Source organism: Acinonyx jubatus, chromosome D2, assembly GCF_027475565.1.
Source record: "Acinonyx jubatus isolate Ajub_Pintada_27869175 chromosome D2, VMU_Ajub_asm_v1.0, whole genome shotgun sequence".
Taxonomy (NCBI): Eukaryota; Metazoa; Chordata; class Mammalia; order Carnivora; family Felidae; genus Acinonyx; species Acinonyx jubatus.
Window position 1 is genome coordinate 3,834,024 of NC_069393.1, and position 23,213 is coordinate 3,857,236.

Sequence of the window (23,213 nt, forward strand, 5' to 3'; positions counted from 1 at the left end):
GAGAAATGTGGTTTGACTTCTGTTGGAGGAGATCATGCTGGCTGCTGTCCAGGGAACGGACTATAGAAGAAGCAGGGGTGGGAGCCAGGACATCAGTTAGGAGGCTGTTAGTTAACACACATGACACAGTGGCGATCTGGATAAAGGCCATTGGGGAAAGTATGGAGAAATGATCACATCTGGATCTCTCTGAAGGTAGTCTGTTAGGATTTGGGAACCAATTTGGATGGGAGATGTTGAAAAGATTCATGAAGAATGGTGTGAAGTTTTCTGACCTGAGCAAGGTGAAAAGTGAAAAGACTGTCCACGGAGATGGAGAAGATTGCAGGGCGAGCAGCCTTTGGGTGGGCTGAGGGGAAGATCAGGAAGTTTTTCTTCCATATGTGAAGTTTTAGCTGTTCACTATTAATCAAAATAGAGATGTCAAGTAGACAGTTGGATTAAGAAATCTGGAGTTCAGGGGAAGGGTTCTGGCAGAAATTCATAACATCTGAGAGAATTATCAGGATATAGGGGCGATTTAAAGTAATCTGGGGAGAAAGGACAGGTCTGAGAGCTGAGCTCTGAGCGTTCCATTCAGAGGCTGGGGGAGGTGAGATTCTCCCAAAAAAATGATTGACTAGAAGTGGCCTGTGAGGTCAAAAGAAAACCAGAAAGAAGCAAAAGGCAAGTTAAAAAAGAAAAAAAGAGTTTCAAGGAAGAGGGAACCTCAGCTATGTTAAATGATGCTTATAGGTCAAATTACCTGAGGAATTAACTGTGAGATTTGGCCATACAGAAGTGAATGATTATCTCTGCAAGAGAGGTGTCAGTGTAATGATGAGCGGGGGAGGAGATGCCTGCTTGAAGCCAACAGTAGGGGAGAGAAAAAAGCAGGGACAGTTACTGTAGGTAACACTTTTGGGGAGTTTAAGAATCTTTATGACTTTATTCTATTTTTGGCCATTTATTGCATAGGAAGTGTTTTCTCTTCTATTTTCCGAAAGAGTTAAGGCAATATTGGTCATAATCCTTGCTTACATGTGTAACAGAGTTTAATACAGTTTACATGATTAATGGTGACAGGGATTCTAGAGTTCTCTCTGTGGCCAAGATGTTTTGTTTTTGTTTTGTTTTGTTTTTCCTTATGAATTCAATTGCTTTAGCACATATAGGTCTATTCAGATTTTCTGTTTCTTCTGGTGTCAAATTTGGAAAGTTATATTTTTCAATGAGTTTTTAATTTCACCTAACTTGTCAAATTTATAAAATGTCCTTATTATTATAATGCTTTAAGATCTGTAGTAATGCCCCCTCCTTAATTCCTGATCTTGATAATCTGTGTTTTATCTTTTTTTTTTTCTGGATCAGTCTGGGTAGTTTTTTTTTTTTCTTCAATTTTATAGGTATTTCCTCAGAATCAATATTTGATTTCATGATTATTTTCCTCCATTGTTTATTTTATGATCCATAGATTTCCTGCTCTCATTTGTTTTTAAATTTTCTTCTTTTATTTGCTTCGGGTTTTATTTCATCTTCTTTTTCTAGTTTCTTCAGGTCAAAGTGTAGGTTAGGAGTTGCCAATTTGTATTTTGTAAAAGGTCAGAGAGTAAATATTTTAAGATTTTGGGGCCACATATGGTCTATATTACTGCTGCCTCCTCGTCCCCTCTCTTTCTCTTCTTTCCCTCCTTCTCCATCTCCCTCCCTTTAATATAAAAGCCATTCTAAGCTCATAGCCATAGTTTGCCAACTCCTTGCTTAGATCATTGATTTAAACCTTTCTTCTTTGCTATTATAAACCTTTAGAGCTGTAAATTTTTCTCTACACATTGCTTTGGTTGTATCCCATACATTTTTTATACTGGTGTTTTTAATTTTCCTTCAGTTCAACTATTTTTTAACTCACCTAGTTTTTATTCCTTAAACCTCTGTTATTAGGTGTATGCCATTTGAGACTTTTATCTTCATGATCAATTGACTCTTCAATCATTATAAAATATCTTTATTTTGGCTAGGGATTACAATGTGCGTTTTCATCTTCTTGCAATCTGCAATAGATGGATTTCATACCACTCTTCCTGTAATGTTGTGAGATTATTAAAATGGTATATTGACTCCTTCATGTCCTTGCCATTATTGCTGTCAAACATTTTACTTTAACGTATATTTAACCCCCATAATAGACCGTCGTTATTCTGCTCTAAACAGTAAAGTTTTTAAAAAGAAAAGAACATCTTTGCTAACATATTTGCCATTTCTGGCAATCTTCATTGTTTTATGTAGAATCGATTTTCTATGTTATCATTTGCTTTCAAACTGAAGGATTACCTTTAACATTTGTTACAGTGGAGGTTAGCTGGTAATCATGTCAACTTTTGTTTTTCTGGAAATATGTAAATTTTGCCTTCAATTTTGAAGGATATTTTCCTTAGCTGTAGAATCCTGGGTTGATAGTTTTCTTTCGGCCCTTAAAAAATATCATTGCACTGTGTTCTGACTTGCATTACTTCTTAGGATATTTTAATAATTCACATGCTTTTCCCCTGTCTGTAAAGTGTTTTTCAAACTTTCTCATGATCTTGACAAAATGATTATAGAAAAATCTCAGATGCTCTTTGATTTTTCTTTCTTTAATTTTCACCAGTCTGAGGATTATGTGCTTAGGTTTGGTTTTCTTTGTGTTTATCTGGCTTGGGGTGTGCTGAGCTCCTGGGATTTATGGATTGATATTTTCCATCAAATTTTGAAAGTTTCTGAAGAATATTTTTTCAGTTTTTTTCTGCCCCTATTTATCACTTTTCCTTTTGGATTCCAATTTTACACATATATTAGAATGCTTGATATTGTCCCCATAGATCACTGAGTTTCTATTTTCTTTAACCTTTTATTATTTGCCTCAGTTTGGACAGCTTCTATTGCCTTGTCTTCAAGTTCATTGATCTTTTCTTCCATCCTCTGAATTTTTCATTTCAGACATTGGATTTTATTTTTAGACTTTCTGGCTCTTTCCTATGATAGTCTCCATCAGTTCACTCATTATGATAATTTTTCCTCTGAATTCCTAAGCATATTAATATCTGTTTGAAACTTCTTTTCTGTTACCTCCAACATCTTTGGGTGTGTTTCTATTTATTGTTTTCTTTTCCTGGTTATGGACCACTTTTTCTGCTTATTTTCATATCTAGAAACTTTTATTATATGCTGGATATTGTTGATGCTATAGTGTTGACAGTCTGGACTTCTTTTGTTTGTTTGTTTGTTTGTTTTTTGGTCTTTTCAAAGAGTTTTGTTCTGTTAAGTAGTTAATTTATTTGCACATCAGCCTGCCAGCTTGATCCTTTTGAAACTTTTTTAAAAATTTAAATCCAAGTTAGTTAACATATAGTGTAATAGCGATTTCAGGAATAGAATTTAGCGATTCATCACTTACATGTAACACCCAGTGCCCATCCCAACAAGTGTCCTCCTTATTGCGCCTCACCCCTTTAGTGCATCCCCCCCACCCAACACCCCACCAGCAACCCTCAGTTTGTTATCTGTATTTAAGAGTCTCTTAACTTGTTTTTAGAGTGTCTAGAGTAGACCTGTGGGGTGATAATATCTCTACTCCTAAAGCTTGGTCTTTCTGGGGTCTTGGTTCAATTCCTGGGATGTTCAATAAGGTGTCTCTGCTGGATGATTGGAATTTCTACATCTCGGCACCTTACAGCCTCCATATTTTCTATTTAGTTCAGACCTCCACAGTTACTATTCTCTGTCAGGACTTGCCTCTAACAGTCAGCAGGTTAATATTCATCCAATTACTAAAGAGGATCCCTGTACAGATTTTTACAGTGCCTTCCTTGTGAAATTCATTTCTTTCTGATACTCTGACCCACAAAACCCAGCAACCTTAGCAGCTGAGAACTCTGATTCTGCCTCCGTAGCTCAGCAAGACAACTGTCCTCTATTTGGGTGTTGCCCCCAACCCCCATACTGCAGATAAGAAAGGGTCTCCAGGAAGAAAGCAAGGGTAATTATGGAGCTTACTTGTGTCTCTCCTTCCTCTTGTTGATCAGAGGCTTGCACGGTCTGTTCAATATCTGAAAGCAGTTGATTAAGGTATTTTTCCTAGTTTCATAATTGTTTATGGCAGGAAGTACAGTCCAGTACTGGTTACTCAGTCATGGCCAAAACGGTAAGTCTCCGAATCCTTTTACACATCTTTTGAGACTGAATTCACACATAAACACTTTCCTGACATCCATTCCCATACCATTCATTTTTTCCAACATCCTTATCATTATTTACAGTGCCTGCCACTTAGTAGGTGCCGACAGAGTAGTTGGTGCAATGCCTGAATGGATAAATGAAGGGAAGATTTTTATCCAGGTCACTGCATGCACAGGCAAGGGAAACTCTATTGAGAGAACGCACGGCAGATTATATGGAGTGTTTGGCAGACAAAGAAAATCAATGTTTGTACTAAGCCTCTCCACAGAACCCATAAATGAGATGGTCATAACAAGTCAGAAATGGGAAACTACAACCTTCAAGTAATAATGTACATACAGAACTGTTGGGATAACAGTCAATGAAACAGTACTCAAGATCAGGATGGGGAAAGCAAGCAGGCAGTGTTACATGAAGTGTAACAGTGAAGGGCTGATCCCACATCTTTGACTCCATTTGTCTTTCCCCAAGACCTCACTGCTTTGAGTTTTAGCTGAAAGCACTCCTTTTTAAAACCTTTCAAGGGTCTCTTAGCTCATGCTGCAATAAAAAGCTTTTATTCCCTCTGGTACAGATGTATAGAAATACATACATGAATTATCAGCAATGAGTAATTCACACTGCATGCTCCGGGGCCTCCAGAGTGAGTAATGGCCACAGTGTCCTAACTGATCCGCCCACCGGGACCCTTGGACGTGCAGGCACTAGACTCCGGGGGTGGGAGATGTCTCATCCTACTAAATGGCACAGAGACAACACTGGTTTTCTGCAAGTAATAATGTAATTCGGGAAGAAACCCTCTTTCAGTGAACAAAGTGAGATTGCTTAGACTCCACAAGGAAGAAGCATAAAGGAGGATTTTCACCTCCAATAGGTTAGCAAAACCGGTCAAATGACATGCTTCAAAAATCTGCATTTCTTTACAATTTCTTTCTCCATACTTCTCCATCCAGGTCTGGCATTTACCATGTTGAGCTGAATGTAAGGGTTTTTTTTTTCCCCTTTACATTGGGCTGAATGTAAGGCGTTTTTCCCCCTTACATCAAACAAACTGGAAGGTGTGTGTGTTTCAGTGTGTGTGTGTGTTTGTGTGTGTGTGTGTGTGTGTACACACAATAAAATGAGGAGTTTCGATTTCTATCATGTGAGTAGTAAAGTCCCACACCATGAGGAACACGGGTGCATCTCGGCACTGACAAAGACAGTTGAGGAAACAGTGTGCCATGAGGGACGGCTGTTCGACAGGGACACCCTAATTGCCAAAGGTTTTTGATAAACACTCAGTTAAGGTAGGCCTCTGTACCTCCTTTTAGGAACAAAAGATTCATAGTCAGGATCACACTGCAAAAGAATACAAAAATTAAAAAACCCAGTCATTCTGTACATGCACTACTCTGCTGCTCAAATGCAAAGCAAGACCATATATTCTCCTCCGAGAGGCTCACCGGGTTTGGAGCACGTTGCCTCCAAAGGGAACACCAAGAGTCAACTGCCCCGACGCCGTGACCTGCACCATTGGTGTCAGTGAGGGAGGACCTGGCTGGCCGTTTCTGTCCGGTGTTTCCACTGAAACTGACCCTTGGCACCTTTTATGTTGTGATGTTCTCATGGTCTAAGTCAGTGAGACACAGGAACGCCTTCATCAAATAATTTTTAAATTTAAATTATTAGAGTGTCTTAGAGCCTGAGTGCTGACAGATGAGAATGCCTAATTAAAGCAGTGGAAATTAATTTTTTGAACTGAAAATGTATCTAGAAGGTCCCAGATGTCTCGCCACAGGGTATGTCGCAATTTCCTGCATGTGGCCACAATGTGGGGCAGCCCTTGCTGCCGTACCGGGCAGCCCTCCTGACCACTGACCCTTCCTTCCTCCCTTTGCTGGTTCCCCCAGTGAGCAAGCAGTGTTCCCCTTTCAGTGCTGTTTGCCACACGTACCAGCGACAGGCCAGGCCTGGCTTATTTATTCACACTTAATTCCCGAAAGGAATGAAGTTAATTTAAAAAGGCGTGCAAATGATAACATTTAAGTAAAATTGGGGACAAGAAAAAATATGATGAAGCCAGAAAGAATAATGTCAAGAGACCCTAGCTGCATTCTGTGATACCCTATATATTTACTATAGGTAGGCCACAGACTTCCCTGGGGCTTTCTAGAAGACCTTGAATAGTTTCTTGTGTCCTTAAGACAACAACAAAATAATTGCTTGGCAGGATCTTGGCTATTTCAAGCGAAGACACCAGAAAGAGAATGTTCCCAGGACCCTAATAAAAGGTACATGGTGCAACATGGTGAACACTATCCTTAAGAGAATTGCCCAGAAAGTACGAGCTGTTCTAATATGGCCAAAGCACAACAAAGAGAAAGCATTTCTGTAGGGGGCTGAACCAATTGGCTGAACCAATTCGACCTTAGAATGTGGTTCTCTAGAGGTCTCGTGTCTCCCAAGGGCAGAGTTTAGAGAGTCTTGAGGGCAGGAGAACTTTATCCCTTTGAGGAAATCCTTGCTATGGATCGTTTTTTTCCACCCAGTTCTGAAAATTATTGTGGACTGAGCAGCAGTGACTTAAGCCTACGAATGGAGATAGTCTGTGTGGTCGGTCTGCGCAGGCCCCCTCTTTCGTGGTCCAGCCAGGCTAGAGGTAGAGCTGACATCCTCTTGGAATGGTCGGGAAGCCAAAGAGAATGGCTGGCTGAAACAGAAGGTTCGATAACCAAAATCCACCCAAAGTGTCCCCGCTTCCATTCCAGAGAACCCTGTGGGGAAGGTGCCATCCAGGCCCAGAAGCCTGGGCCAGAGGAGAGGGGACTCAGGGCAGGCCGGCTCGAATGGAAACCTGACTCTCACGGAGATGCATGAACTTAATCTTGTAGGTAACAGGCAGGCAGTGGGGACTTTTGAGTCTCAGGAAAACACGAGTAAAGTTGCAGTTAAGGAAGATTCCCCTGCAGCTTTGGGGGAGCAAAGAAGGGGCTGGGGCCGGGAAGTCAGCTACCCACAGTCCCATTCAGGTGAAAAGTGATGGGGACAGGAGCTAAGGAAGAGGCTGTTTACCAGGAGGTCAGAGGAAATGAAGGAGAGGCCCAGCTACTATGTGAAGGGGACACATTAAAAACAGTCCCCTGCAGAGGCGCCTGGGTGGCTCAGTCGGTTAAGTGTCTGACTTCAGCTCAGGTCATGATCTCACAGTTTGTGAGTTTGATCCCTGCATCAGGCTCTATGCTGACAGGGCAGAGCCTGCTTGGGATTCTCCTTCTCTCTCTCTCTCTCTCTCTCTCTCTCTCTCTCTCTCTCTCCCTCTCCTCATACCCACTTGTGCTCTCTCTAAAATAAATAAATTAACAAAAAAACGGTTCCCTGCAGTGGGAAAGCTGCACTGAAAGAAAATGTCAGCTTGCTTTACAACATGCACAGCAAAGTCTAAATGCACAACATATTGTAAAGATTGGGCCTCCTGGCCCTCCAGTTTTCCTCCTTTATCTGATAGGAGTATTTTGAGAAACACCACTCAGCTGTCCCAAAGAATCGAACTAACTGGATTCCCCAGAAAACCGCGTGTATTAGCATTATTATGTTTAGGGCTATCCAGTGACAGTGTTTTAAAATAACTTTGCTAGACATTTCTTTGTGCTGTGTTTTCATATGGCCACTGCCTTCATTGGACCTGCGTGCCAGACACTGGGCCGGCGTTTTACGTATGTGTGCAATGAGGCCACCAGGAGGGGACTGACGGAGAGAATCAGTCCCTGGCCATGGAGTGGACTACAATTAGGCAGACACAGGTTTTAGCCAGGGCTTTTGATTCAAGCTGCAGGTGGGCTTTCAGACGCACACTTTGGGATGTGTGTGTGGATTTTATAAACTGTATTCCCTTCAGAGGTCGTAGTTAAGATCGTTACCGAATTGCCCAGGGCCACAGAAGGAGGAGAACACCAGAAAATGGTTAAAGCTGAGCTCAGAGGGGCGCCTGGGTGGCTCAGTCGGTTGAGCGGCCGACTTCGGCTCAGGTCATGATCTCGCGGTCCGTGAGTTCGAGCCCCGCGTCGGGCTCTGTGCTGACAGCTCAGAGCCTGGAGCCTGTTTCGGATTCTGTGTCTCCCTCTCTCTGACCCTCCCCCATTCACGCTCTGTCTCTCTCTGTCTCAAAAATAAACATTAAAAAAAAATTAAAAAAAAAAAAAAGCTGAGCTCAGAGCAGATCCCTTCCATGGACGTTTGGACCTCACGCATGCATGTCGTGTGTTGGAGACACAAGATGTGTGAGGCAGGGCTCGGCCCCAGCCAGCTGTCCTTGAGCTTTGGAGAAGCACCCTCCTCGGTGTGCTTCTGTTAGTGGGTCACACACACGGTGACAGAGATGCCGACGGGGGAGAGAGCATCCACAACATGAAGGCTGGAAATCTAAACGATCACTGCCTCTCGCCAGTGGGTTATATCAAGGGCCGTGATGTGACCCAAAGAAATAATACAAGAGAAGGCATTTTAAAGTTTGTGAATTATTGTCATTTTCACGGAAGTCGTAGAGTGGGGTTTGTTTGTTTTTTCGGGAAAGGCATGGAGATGCCCCTCCAGCCCCTCCTCCACCCCACGCTAATTCTCCCAGACAGAATTCTGGAACAGGAGCTTAAAGGTACATCTGTCCCCAGCTATTTGCCCTAGGAGGAGGCTTCTATATCTGCTAGACTTCACCAGATTAAATGTCTGGGAAGAAATAATCATTACAATGATTAACATGTTTATTTATAAAGCTGACTTATTATACATCCCATTTCCTGATGGCCTCACATCCATTTGATAATCACCCCCTGGAAATTAATCCAAACTTAAAGATGGAGAAATAGAATATGAGACATGACCAAGGTCACACAGCAGAAGGAAATCAAGGAGTAGAATTGGTCTCCTGAGACACTGAGGGGTTTTAGCTCTGTATTATTTTGCAGGACAATTTCTCTCCTAGTCCCCAATTCCAGGCCTTCAACAGCACTGCAGTCGACCACATTTCAAGGATCACACAGAGAATCTAGAAGAAGTGTATTGGCCCAGGGTACAGTAGGGGGAAATGTGTTAGAATAATTTATACATGTTTGATTTTGTGGGCACAACAGAGGTTTTTACTGTAACCATTTTATATTCCAAGGAGACTCAATTTGTTTTAAGACAGATCCATACCGATAAAATTTTTCTTATGACCTGTCTGGCCAGCTGGATTTTAAAAGCAGTGGAATACCTTTCAATGAAGCAGCATTGTTTTCTCTCAGAGAATTTTGATTTCAAAACATCATCTGCTTATGTAATGTTAATCACATTGAAAAGTGATAGCATCTCACTTATGGCACACATTAACCTGGCTATGCAGGTGTAATTTCTCCTTTTTTATACAAATAACAACGCTGGGTCTCCAAAGCAGCCTCTCCAGTGGAAGGGTCTGGCCTTTTGAATTTAAAATCCGTATTTTCCCCTTAGCATACACTGTCTAATAAGGTTTAACAGATTATGAGCAAAAGTTTCTCTGAATTTACTTTTTTCCTACCGGCCTATAGGAGAAAATGAAATGCACCCAAAAGCACTTCGTGTACATGGTAACTTATATTGGGCAGGTTTGAAGCACAGGTACGAGAAAACTTGACATACATAATCATGATCTCTGTGAATGATATGGCTTTTCTTCCATTCTTGCCCCATTTACAGGACACCAGTGCACTTGACCTTACACAGGTAAGAGTCATTCTCTCATTCATATTTCATTCTGAGTTGTATTATTGTACTTTTCTTCCACAAACTTATTTTTGAGCGTCGTTAAAACAATGCGGTGCGCCTAGGTGGCTCAGTCACTTAAGTGTCCGACTCTTGATTTCCACTCAGGTCATGATCTCGCAGTTGTGGGTTTGAGCCCCACGTCGGGCTCCACGCTGACAGTGCGGAACCTGCTTGAGATTCTCGGTTTCCCTCTCTCTCTGCCCCTCCTCCGCTGGCACTGCTTCTGTCTCTCTCAAAATAAATAAACTTAAAAAAAATATGCAGGGGCCCCTGGGTGGCTCAGTCGGTTGAGCCTCTGACTTCTCACTCATGTCATGATCTCATGGTTGGTGGGTTTGAGCCCTGCGTTGGGCTCTGCGCTGACAGCTCAGAGCCTGGAATCTGCTTTGGGTTCTGTATCTCCCTCTCTCTCTGCCCCCCCACCCCCACCCCTGCTCACGCTCTGTCTCTGTCTCTCTCTCAAAAATATAATAAACGTTACATTTTTTTTCTAAATATGCAGACTCTTTTCACGTTCAACAGCAAAGCCTCTTTTCTTCCCAGACTTGCTATCTAGACAAGCATGGCTTTGTCTCTCTCACTCACATGTCACATAATTTGCAATGAAGAAAAATATGTGTTTAGGAATTCTGAATGGAGAACCTATTATTTTAGGGGTAAAGTTTGGAACCAAGGGATTTAATAGACTACTTGAGCCATGTAGATGTTAGAACTAAGGACTCGCTAATGACCCGAATGTTGCCATAGAGAAGAAAGAATTCTAGAGAGTTTCAAGATTAGTGGGACAGCTATGGCTCTCTGTGGCGTCGCCACTAAGGAGAAAGGTTTGGGTTGCATTAACTTTAGATAAGATTAGGTTACACAGATATTTTAAAAATGTCCCCACAGGCCAGTGATTATGGGGTGTTAGCCAGACTATGAGATGGCTGATAACATCTCACACAAACAGGAACATAAATCCCATTTTCTGATGTTTTCCAGATCTGATGGTAATGTGTGGCTACATCCTGATCACTATGCCTTTGCTTTCTACATTCATTCGGCAAGAGCCATCTGGGTTTCACAGTTGCTAAGGCAGTAGATCATTCCAGAAACTGAGCTGCTAACAGTGGTGATGCCATATTAGTATTTAAGACCCCTTTCAGGTAAAACTTTTAAGTTTCAACAACCAGAGAGAATTTTTAGAAAATTCTTTCCTTCCTTCCTTCTTGCCTCCCTCCCTCCATTCCCTCCAAGGCAGTGTGGCCTACTTAGGGGACATCCCCATCCAGGGATGCTTACCCTCCTCTACCACTGGTGACCGTGGAGCCTGGAGCCTCATTCTCCCAATATCTTTTAATGTCTCAAATAGGGATAATAACACTTGCTCACTTTATAGAGTTATTATAAGAAATATTCTGGAATATACTGAGCTTGAGAGGTGAAGTGCTTAGTATGGTATCTGGCAAAGAACTCGTGCTCAGGAACACTTAGACTGCCTCTACTTTCTCACTCAACCAATATTTATTGGGCATCCTACGTGAGCCAGTCAACACACGGGGGGATGGCCATGAATAAGGCAAGGAGTTTCAGCCTTTGAGAGTCTCACCATCTAACAGAAATTGGTTCAAACAATATTTCACAGCCTGCATGAATAAAGAGCTGCATATATCAATTTTGCAAGGATACTGAAAATAAGCTTTGGTTTTTCAATTACCACTTATGATTTTAATTACCAGGAGACATTTATTGACCATCTACCACATGTGGCCACGTATCTACACATCATGGTAACGTCCTGATCCCCAAGATTCATGATCTATACATACAAACACCTCAAAACAAACATAATTTTCATCACGACTTTGCTCCAGATAAGAGGACAGAGTAATCTATACTATTGGTTGTGTTTTGCATGAGCTACTACTGTATGAGCAAACACCAGAAGGATGTGATACCACGGGAATGTGCATACAAAATATAAAATATATTCAAATGCCATATCATTCATTCTAAAGAAATACTGAAAACATAGTGATGTGACAGAAAACTGTAGTTAGGCAACTAATAGAAAAGGTAAGTGTCCACATCACATCGTGCATTTCTAATACCATTTTTCTAGGGCTTCCCAAAAACCCACTTTATCAAATGACACTTAAATATTTCCTAAGACACGCCGTAAGAAGGTTTCTGGAAAAACCTGGCTCTTGCTGTGATAAAAATGTAGCAATCCTATACTCATGGGGATAATGAAAGCTGCACGCGTAACTACATTTCATCTCAGCAGCCTCAAAACTTCCCATGCATGTGGCCCAGTCTTAGATGGTAGGATCCGCCTCATCACCCTTGAGGGAGTGTGCCTTTACGACGGTTTGTGTCATTTGCCGTGGGGAACCCAGGGCCCCCCGTAGCCTGGTTTCCATACTACTGTGTAAATCACATTTTCTGGCCCGATCTTAACTACCGCCCCACTGCCACCAGGCCACACACTCTTGAGATCTTGTCGCTGTGCCCTCGGGAACTCACTGTCTATTCCCCAACTTCTCTGAATGTTCTCTTCTCCTTCGTGCCCTGTTGGAAAGCTGGCTCGCCCTGCCCTCTGGTGGGGACGACTGTTCTGCTGTACTCTTGTTGCTCCTGGGTCTGAGCAGGTGGAGGAGGTCCTCCTGCTTCCCAGGGCTGCTGTCTCTGTCTACCCCGCACCATTCTCCTTCGTTGCCTTCTTCCGTGGCCCTCTAGGTCACTCCGAGTCCTTGAGGGGGGATGCTGGCTCGGGGTCACTGTCACTCCCCAGCACACTTCTGACCAACCACTCTTGAGACTGCAGTATCCTGGCCCCCAACTCCCACTCCTCTAATGATCGCGTTCACTCGACCTCAGCCACTCACTCCCATGGCCGTGATCTTAGACTATAATCACCAAAGACTGTTTGCCTTCGATGAATGTTCGTTTCAAACATCCTACTCTTCCGCAACCACCTCCTATCTCTCCAGCTTATTTTCCTCTAGTATCACAACTTCCACAACTCTGACACCTTTCTGAGATCCAGAAAGCCCTTCACCAGGTCCTGCTTCCCACCCCTCTCCCACCCTTGCCTGTTTATCTCTTAGTCTGCATTACATGGCCAGGCACTGCAGACATCGTCGCACCCTTTCATACACTGTCAGTTTCCTTGTCTTCGTTTTACTTTCTGGCACTCAGTCAACCCAGTCTCAGTCCTGATGAAGGCCAACTCTACTGCTCTATACCTGCACCCATGAAGCTGAATGTGGCTTAGAAAAAAAAAAAAAAACACGAGCAACTACAACAGGTCTTTCTTGAAAATCATGACCCCTCACCTCAAGTGGGCTCTTCATACAGGCCAACTGTATTTCCCCACTCCATCCATCCTTCCATCTGTCGACCCATCTCTTACATGCATCTGAGCCATATGTTCTCTCTCCTCTCCTGTTACTCTAGATGTGCTAGCATGGGTTCCATCCTCTCAGCCCTGGGGATTCTAGCACTTGCCATCAGAGCAAGCTCCCCTCTTCCCTTAGCCTGAAATCCCTCCACTCTGCTTCACTGTTGTGGTGGTGTTTCTGACGCCCAATCCTATCGCTAGCTGGTGCATGAATGCTCAGGCGTGTCAAACTCCCCTGTGAGGCACCGTGTTAGCAAGAAGTCAACAACTGCTCATCCTCCCTCTTGACACCAGCCATGGTCTCAAGCCTGGGATGCCCGCCAACAGCACCTGCTCCCTGGGAGAGACTTATACTCTGACTCCAGCAGAGAGGAGAGGTTCAAATTTCCCCCAAGTGTATCATATGGTATAAGTATTTTGCATCTCCTGACCTGATGGGCTGTCAGAGCTGGAAAGACACTAGGAACTTAGAAATCACACGGAGGCTCTGATAATGGAGTCAAAAATTGGAGAGGCCAAGTCATTTGTGATGCTCTGTTAAATATCCTGAGATAAAGTGGGGTTTTTAAGTTGCTTTTTTTTTTTTTTTGCAACCAGAAAAATAATGTGGAGCTTCTGAAAGGATGTGCCAGCGATTGAAGGCATTCTACCCCACTTTACTGAGTGTTTTACAAACTAAATAAGCATTACAGTGCAAATCCAAACAAATATCCCAAAGGAAAAAGGAAAGAAGAAGGTAAAAGGGTCAGGCAGAAAGAGAAGTTCTGGTTAAGAGATAGAGAGCCACGGGGTTTGCCTAGTTCCAGCACTAACTAGCTGTGAGCCTGCAGATAGCATTCATCTTCTGGAGCCTGGCTTTCCCACTATTAAGTGGGAGGAAGCAGTGGGACTGTGGCCATTCTGAGGGTGGATGTCACTTTCACAGGCCAGTGCTCTCTCCCTAGCTCGGAGCTCACATGCATCTCCTAAAAGACTCCCTCCAGTGCCTTTTTCTTTTGGCTCCTCCTCCTGGTTCTTCCCCTCATCAGACAGTATCTTTACATCACCTGACTTATTTTGTTTGGAACACTGTGACTCCTCCTTCATTTTTCTCCCCTTCTAACAGAAATGGGTGAACCCGTCAGCCTGGGTCACCTGGAGGGCTAAAGGAGAACAGAAACGGATTGAATAGATTATCAACCCTCACTTTTCCCTTTTTCTGTGTCCACCTACTTGAATGATGGTTAAATGGGACTTAAAGTCTGATAGATTCCATTTCTTTTGAAAAATCTTGAACACGGTGCCCCTCACGCTGTTGGCTTTCTAAAGTGCATTACCTGTTACCTTGACTTTGATTTAAAGCCAACGATTAATCTGTCAAGTCTTGAATGGTTTCCTGAGAGGCTCCCTGGTTGGGTAGATGCAAATAATACTCATAAACCTGAGAGCAGCAGAGGCACCACTACCTTGTTTCTGTAAGAACAAGAAAAGAATTTACTTCTATTCTCGGATGCATGAGCCAAAAAGAGTTGGATAGAAAAATGTGGCTTCCTTATTTGTATTCTTGATTTGAATCGATTTCAATCATTCCCTATGGTACCAGCCAACAGAAATAGAATGTGCCATGGATCTTAATTATTCTCTTGGGCTACTCTGGATCTAAACCTCTGTCTTATGTTTGGAAAATTACCCAATACACCAGACTGGCTCACTGTTCACCAAGTGTTTTTACTTTTTCTCCTGGGTACTCAGCTAGACATATCCTGACTTCTCTTACAGCTATGTCACTTCTAAGCAATAGGATGTAGGAGCAAATGATATATTCCAGACTTAGACCTGTCCCACAGCAGTCTTCCAGGCAATCCTCCACTGTCTGCCAGCTTGATATTGAAGCCCAGAGTGACCTCAAAAGTGATGCGTTGGGGAACAGGCAGAGCTTCTATTAGCCAGGACCCTTGATGGTGCAGAAGGGAAGCACCCCCAACCCCTACCAGCTCTGCTCACTGATCGGACCCAATGTGAGTGCAACAGAGGCATCTACTGTGTCAGCCACTGAGATGCGGGGCTTAACCATGACAGCTGCTAGCATGACTTCAACCAATGTACTCATATGATGAGTCTTGGTGAGAGGCAGTGACCATCTCCCCTCTAAGAACTGAGAACTTAGACACTCTCTTTCCCAGCCTCCCTTGCATCTAGAGGGGGGTGCATATGGTCCCAGCTTCACCCATCAGATGTATCCCAGATTTTGACTAATGAGCTGGTGACACAAAGAAGCTGGCTCAGGGGACATATTCATCCACATTTGGGGGACAGAAGCCATAGCTACAGTAGCATCCAGCATCTGGGGTCATGGTGTCGATAAAATAAGGGGAGTGCCCGGATCCCCCAGCCAAGATGTGACTGCTTCGTGGGATCAGCACTGTGGTGTGATTTTGGACATGGCTCCTGACCTACAGCCACCAAGCCTGCTTCTCCAGGCTTCTCAGAAAGTCTGCGCCCTGTGTAATATCTTTCAATAAACCCTTCTCCCGGTTGAGTTAGCTGGAGTTGATTTCTTTAGTTGCTTGCAACTAAAAACTCCTAGTGATACAAATGCATCCTCTGCAGTGAGAAACAGACAGGTGGATCTCTTGCTCCCTGGCTGTGGGAGGTTATCTTCCTCTTCCTCCGGGGTGCATTATTCATTTCCTGAGAGTCAGTCCGTGACATGAGCGGCTCACGTCTCCACTAAGAGCTGCAGTGTGCTTCTGAAAGGAGAACCAGTATTCGGACTGCCCCGGGTTGTACTGAAGTAGGTCAAATTTGACCCAAATAAAGCCTGCTACTTGGGAAAATAGGGAATTGGAAGAAAAAAAGGAAATACTGAAGGGATGTCTTAGAAAAATACTCAAGGAGGAGAAAGAAAACAAGATCTTCCCTGGGAATACTGTAGCATACATTGCAAAGAGATATAAAAGAGAAGAGTCATTTTAGGTCAACTGGATTCCTCCTGCAACTAAAGCATAACTTTGATTCTGTCATGCTCTCTTAATAGTACTGTGTTCCAGACTACAGCATAACTAGGTCAAAGAAAATGTATTGTACAGCAGTGAGTGGTATTGGGGCAGATTAACTGGTAATTTGTTCTCAAGACATTATTATACTTAGGCCATTCTTATAGGCAGGTTACATTTCATCTGTGGTTGGCAAGAAGACAAATCACCTAGGGAGACACTCTTGGGCAGCCTCACCTAACACAATGGCCTCTGTCTCGTGCTCGACCACGTATGGCGGCTCTGAGCCTCCTTCTGTATTTCCTCTGAGGTAGTTTCAGGAGTCTGGTGTGTTGTTATGAGATTGGCCCCCAGTGACTCATCCAACGTTAGGGCCACATGTATTGGAGCTGTCCTTGGGGATGGCTTTGGCCAATAGAACATGATGGCAGTGACGTGCTGCCTGTCCCAAAGACTGGGCCATGAGGGGCCTCGCAGACACCCAGACCACACTTGGTCCGGCCCACCCGTCACTGAGCAGCACCTGGAGGACAGCCAGGGGGCCAGAGCTGGTAGCCTGATCTGGATGTGGCACCTTGGACCTTCCAGCCTGGTTCATCTTCTGGCTGAATGCAGCCGTACGAGTAACCCAGCATGAGAGTGACAGAACTACCAGCCACCCTCACAACCGTGAGAAAGAAGACATCCTCGTCGTCTGAAACCATGAAGTCTTGAGGCAGTTGGTTACACCCTCAAAAATGACATGAGGTGAAGCCCAAACATTCAGGGTGGTGGATCAAGAAGCACGCCCATTTGCGATATGTGGGGGGAGCAGACAAAGTGCTACATGCTTCTAAAGTCCAGTTGACTTCGAAGCCCTTAAACTCAAACACCAGGTCAGTTTGCCAAAAGAAGCTGCAAGCTGCATGGAACTTGTAATAGAGACTATTAACTCAGGTTCAACTATGTGAACTTGAAAAATCCTTCCTTTGAAGTCCAGGAAAACCCAAAAGCTCTCACTAGAGACAAGTCTGTTGCATGACTGTACAGAGACAGTTTCCACCACCTCCTGTGGCATTTTCTGGCGTTTGTGTAAAATTTCAGGGACACACTGCTTCTCTGTTTGTTCTGCAGAATCTGATCACTACTCCCTCGGCCCCATAACCTTTTCCAAAATAAGCTCCCTGAATTAGATTCCTCAAGTTTTTAAGGATGCACAGAAAACGTGCCTCAACCACAGAACCCACCACTCTAAAAAAAAAAAAAAAAAAGTCTTTTGTACAAATTTGTATAGGAAAACTAATGCTTAGAACCAAAAGACTTGGTTAAAGGATTAGGTAATTGTGTTAAAGATGTAAAATAATGGCACTTTGTTCTTGGCTATAAGGTATCTTTTCATCACTCGGAAGTTCTGGAAGGTGGTAACCTGGCTCCTACTCACCTTTCCAGCATTATCTCCCAAACCATCTGGAAACCACATCTGGCTATTTTGTGCCTCTTTATCATCGTACCTCTGCCTGCCTCTCCCTTCCAACTACAGCCTCTCCTCTGCTGACCCAGACTCCAGTCTGATCCCAGTGCCCTGCTCTGGTCCCCACAGCGCCCCATGCACAGAGCTGCCACGACACTCAAATCCCTGGACGGTGGTCGCTCAGGAGGAGTCTCTAGTCAGTAAGGCTCCGAGCTGCTTAAGGTGGGGCCCTTCATTTATGTAGTCATGGCACCTAGCCCGGCCCTTGGTAAATGTCTCCTGAATGAACAGAAGGCTCGCGTGTCCCATTAGCTACTTGAGAAATTCACTTAGGTGAATCATGAGCATTTAAAAAATAAATATCCAAAATGGAGCTCTCGATTACACTCCCAAACCCAAAAGTCCTGTTCTTCATTTAGGTTTCCCAGTCTCCGTAAATGCGCCTCTGTCCACCCAGGCACTCAAGCTGGAACCCGGGGAGCGGGCTGAGCCTCCTTTCCCCGGACCCCCCAACACTGAGTCCAGCCCTTTCCACCTCCAAAGCGCCCTGAGCTTCTCTGTCTCCAACTTCTTCTCCTGGCTGGGTGACAAGACACTCTTCAATGGCCTTCCTGTTTCTGCTTTTGCCCCCCCTGGAGGACAGTCTGCACACAGCTACCAGAACAATCTCCTAAGCGTGAATTAGGTCGGCGGTCCCATTTCCTTCCTTCGTCGTGCTTCCACTAGTTGTGATTAGTCTGCTCATCTGTTTCCTTGTTCGCTTTCCACATCTCCCACTGAAGGTAAACATCGCAAGGGCAAGAGTCCTTCAGGTCACGGACCCGTTGCATCTCCAGCATTAGAACTTGGCCTGACATGGAGGAGGCGTCAGAAAGACATGCATTGGATGAGGGGGGTGAACAAAGGACACAGGAGGCAGAAACATGAACACAGGGGTTATGCTAATTGCTGCACACTCCACCGCACAGCTCCAGCGTCAGATTAATGGACAAACTGGGGTCGCACTTTCCAGATCAGGTCGGCTCATTAACCGCAAAGCAGTAAGCATCCACATAGAGCCCTCATATACATGATCTCATTGAAGTCACACAACTTTATAGAGGCAGCCATCCTTCTTCTTATTGTTTGGCAGTGGAAAAGGAAAGTTCAGGCACCGAAAGATGGTCCACTACAGATCACAGCACCGGAAACCCACAGAACCAGGTTCTGTTTCTGGCTGACTCCACACGGAGCCCATGCATGTTCTGCGGCCTCCCGTCACTTGTGAGTTTCTTTCCGGAAAAATTTAAACCAAAGATCTAACTTGCCACTCCAAGGGTTTACACCAGATGACATGTTTCACTTCATTACTCTCTCAGATGACTGGGATTTATTTATATCAGAATACATAAATAAAGGCAGTTGGAACCAGTTCCCTAATTCTCAACCTGTAAGACAGGCACTAACTTCTTCCTCTTTCATGGTGACTTTTTGTTCTAAGTTTGTTTGTTTGTTTATTTGTTTCTTTTGAGAGAGACAGAGAGAATGCAAGCAGGAGAGGGGCCGAGAGAGAGGGAGAATTCCAGGCAGTCTCCACACATGGTAAGCACAGAGCCTGACGTGGGGCTCGAACCCATGTAACCGTGAGATCGTGACTTGAGCCAAAATCAAGAGTCGGCTGCTCAAGCGACTGAGCCACCTGGCACCCCCATGGTGACCTCTTATTAAAGCTTTGCACAATAATAAGTTTAGGCAACCGGCTTCCAACAGCTTCCACAATGAGGAGATTCTTACCTCGAAATTCCAGTCCTCGAAGTTGAAAGGTGACAAGACCATTTCCGATTTCAATCAGGTGAACAAAAGCGTTGAGGTAGTCTGAAGCCAAAATAAAGCAATCGCCAGAGCTGTAGTTACCCCATCGGCCGAGAACTAAGTCTCCACAGAGGGACTCCTGCAGGGCCCTTGTCAGGTGCTCATAAAAGATGGAATTAAGATTATTGTCATCATTCCCTAAAGGGAGAACAAGAAATATGATCAGTGGGTACTTGCTTCTATCAGACCTAGGAATCAGTGAGCTGTCATTTGATTAAGGGTAAATCAGGCTTTTTAGATACTTTGCCCGTTTTTGTCGATTTTGCGAGACCCTCTTATTTTTTCCCTTTATTTTCCTTCCGGGCAATCTTACCTACACAAATGCATTAAAATCACTGTCTGAATGCAGATGATTGACAGATTCACACCTCCAGCTGAGGTCTCTTGTCTATGCACTAGACCTGTCCCACGTGCTTACTGGACATCTGTTTCCATGTGTCTCCAATGCTCCTCACCTTCCACGGGCCCAAGTCAGGCCCCCTTCTGTTGACCGTCTCAGTAAATGAGACCACCACCCGGTCAGCCATCACCCAGGGATCTCCATTCCCACTCCTTCACACCCCAGCCTCTCAATCTTACTTTCTTCAAATAGTTTTTTTTTTCCCTAAGTTTATTTCTTCATTTTGAGGGAGGTGCAGAGAGAGGGAGAGACAGAATCCCAAGCAGGCTCTGAGCCGTCACCACGGAGCCCAACGCAGGGCTCAAACCCACAAACCGTGAGCTCCTGACCCGAGCTAAGATCAAGAGTCGGATGCTCAACCAACTGCGCCACCCAAGCACCTCACTGCAAATAGTTTTTGCATCTTTCCACCTCTCTCCATTTGCATTACCCCTACCCTATTGCAAGCTACATTATTTCTCAAGCGGACAGCCACGCTAGTCATAAGACTCGCCAGTGTATCTTCACTGGGACCTGCCACCCAGTCTATTCTCTACACCACAGCCAGAATGAGCTCTTCAAGTTGAGAAGCTGAATGTGCTACTTAGGACCCCTCCACCCCATAACTTGAGGACCTTAGTGGTTCCCCAATGCCCTTAAGATGGAAACAAGGCTTCTTCTCACTGCCTATACCGGGCTCCCACATAATTTAGCATTCCCAGGTATCTTTAAAGCGAGGACAGTCACTGGTATAAGCCAGGAGCAAACCTAGGACATAGGGGCACACGAGAGGCATGTGGGATCTGCTCCCTACTTCAATCTCCTTCTTCACTTCACACAAACTTCCTCCTCCCTTCTCCCTTCTGCTCAGCACTGAACTTCTTTCAGTAGAGTCCCTTGTCCCTTGCAGCCTGGGCCTTTGTAGATTCCGATCTCTCCGCCTAGGCGTGTCTTTCTTTGCTCTCTGGCTTTTTCACACTTACTATTCTTCGGATCTTCTCTCAATCACCACCTCCGGGAAGCCCCCACCGACCACTTCACTGGGCCAAACCCCCTACGATGGGCTTTCAGCACTATGGTCTTCTGCTCGGTAGCACTTGTCACCAATGGAATCTGACTTCCGGTGTTTGTGTGTGTATGTGGATACGGTCACTTGGTTCACCTCTGATTTCTCCAGGGAGGTGGAGAAAGCGAAGTGAAGAAGACATGAGCTCTAGATTTCAGCTCAGGTCATGATCTCATGGTTTGTGAGTTCGAGCCCCACATCAGGCTGACAGTGTGGAGCCTGCTTAGGATTCTTTCTCTCTCTGTGTCTCTAAGTAAATAAATACACTTAAAAAAAGAAGAAGACATGAAGTGAAGGAAGACAGATCCATGTCTGAATTTGCTTATTTTTGTGTCCCAATATTGGCAAAGTGCTATCGTGCAATAGGGATCAGCTAAATAATCTGTTGAATGATGGACAGCTTCTTTAAAAAAATTTTGTTTTTAAGAACACACCTGTCAAGTGACTCCAAGGGCTTTTGGAAATCAAAGTCACTGAGGAATCATTTACAGACAATAAACACCATCAATTTACATGCACACACACACACACACACACACACACACATACATATACATACACATATATATTCTATAATATAAACGATTACTGCTAGTATTATATCTTATATACTGATATATTTTTACACATTATATACACATAGATATATTAACACAATTTATTACTCTTAAATTTTATACATATATATAAAACTCAGCTTTATTGAGGAATAACTTCCATAGAGTAAAATTTATCTTTTTTAGTGTGTAATCCTATGAGACTTAATAAATGCACAGGCACGGAACCACCAAGGAGAATCATGCATTTGGGATTCCTCCACGTTGTCGTTCAGAGCAGCGATCTGTTCTGGTTCAGTGTTGAGTAGTATTCCGTGGTATGCATCTACTAAGGCTTTTGCATCCATTCATCAGTTGGAGGACCCTTGGCTTATTTCCAGTTTGGGGGGATTATGAGCAAATCCCTCCAAAATATTCATGAGTGGAAGTTTATGTGAACACAAGTTTTTGTTTCTCTTGGGTAAGATACCCAGGAGCGGGGCCGCGGTTCTCAGAGTGGCTGCACCATGTTTGTATCCGCCCCCACCCCCGCAGTGATTGGGGGTGGATACCCCCAATCTAATTGTTCTGCACCCTTGCCATGACTCGCCATTGTCAGCTGTAGCTTGTGGCTTGTTTAATTTCATTCATTCTAATTGGGTGGATGAAGACTCCCAGAGAGGAGTGAAGGAAGGCTACAGGAAAAAAGGAATGATGAAATGTTGGGGGAGGGGGCGTGTGGAATTGGGGGTTCATGGTGTATTTCCTTTCATCTCCCGTTCACTCCCTCTATCAGATCTCTCATGATGAAGGACAGAAACTTGTTCAAGATTCAGGAGTATCTCATGTTTGGGAGTAGATTCTGGCTCTGGAAAGTCAGGAAAGCAGAGTTGCCCCACAGAGGAAATGCCTAAAAGCAAAACTTAAGGCTCCCTTCTAGATCGTCTACTGGAGTGCAGGCAGAGTTAGAGAAGTTCAAGATACAGACTGCAGAGCTGAACAGAGCTCCCAGCTCCATACCCGGGGGAAAGGAAATGTGATTGGGGGCACAGGAAGATGAAGATTGGCCCCAGGTGTACCCCTACAAGGAAGAGCTGATCCACCTGTAAGAAATCTATAAGGTAACACCATCAAATTATGACTATCCTTGCTGGGCATTCATGACTGTTGAAGGCCGAATTGAAATTAGTGCATTTATAACCTAATTATGATTAATGGAGAGGAATAAACTATTCTGTGGGCTGAGTCATGTCATGTAATCTAATGAGGTATCAGTATGCTTAATCTTCTATGCAGATTAAGCCTGCCTGACCTGAGAGTCTATTCATTTTCAGTGATGAATCAGCATGCAACCCGAGACACTAATTAGAGATTTTTTTTGAGTCTCTGCCACTTTTAAAGGAAAGGCCTGAATGAGAGAATTAACTTTTGCTTAATTGTTCAAACTGTTTGATATTGAAATAAAACAGAACAATTTAAACCACTAAAGTGGAGATCTTTTTAGAACACCTTGACCACACATCTGCATAATTTGATTAAAATGAGACAGCCATTGTGAATAACTAGAGGCACGATGCACTTGTGAAACCATCCATAGGCCTAATAGCAATGGCCCTGCCAGGT

General features: G+C 44.0%; 1 protein-coding gene across 7 annotated transcripts in view; it reads right to left on the reverse strand.

Annotated features, from left to right (window-relative positions):
* The window catches only part of PCNX2 (pecanex 2), a 326,874-nt gene that overhangs the window by 38,575 nt on the left and 265,086 nt on the right, over positions 1-23,213 (reverse strand). For 6 of the 7 annotated variants that reach the window (XM_053207265.1, XM_027046909.2, XM_053207264.1 and 3 more), the window contains one exon: positions 19,532-19,747. In XM_053207265.1, the coding sequence (XP_053063240.1) occupies positions 19,532-19,747 (216 nt within the window). The remainder of the gene's footprint in view (positions 1-19,531; positions 19,748-23,213) is intronic. The other variant, XM_027046911.2, reaches the window with a different exon arrangement.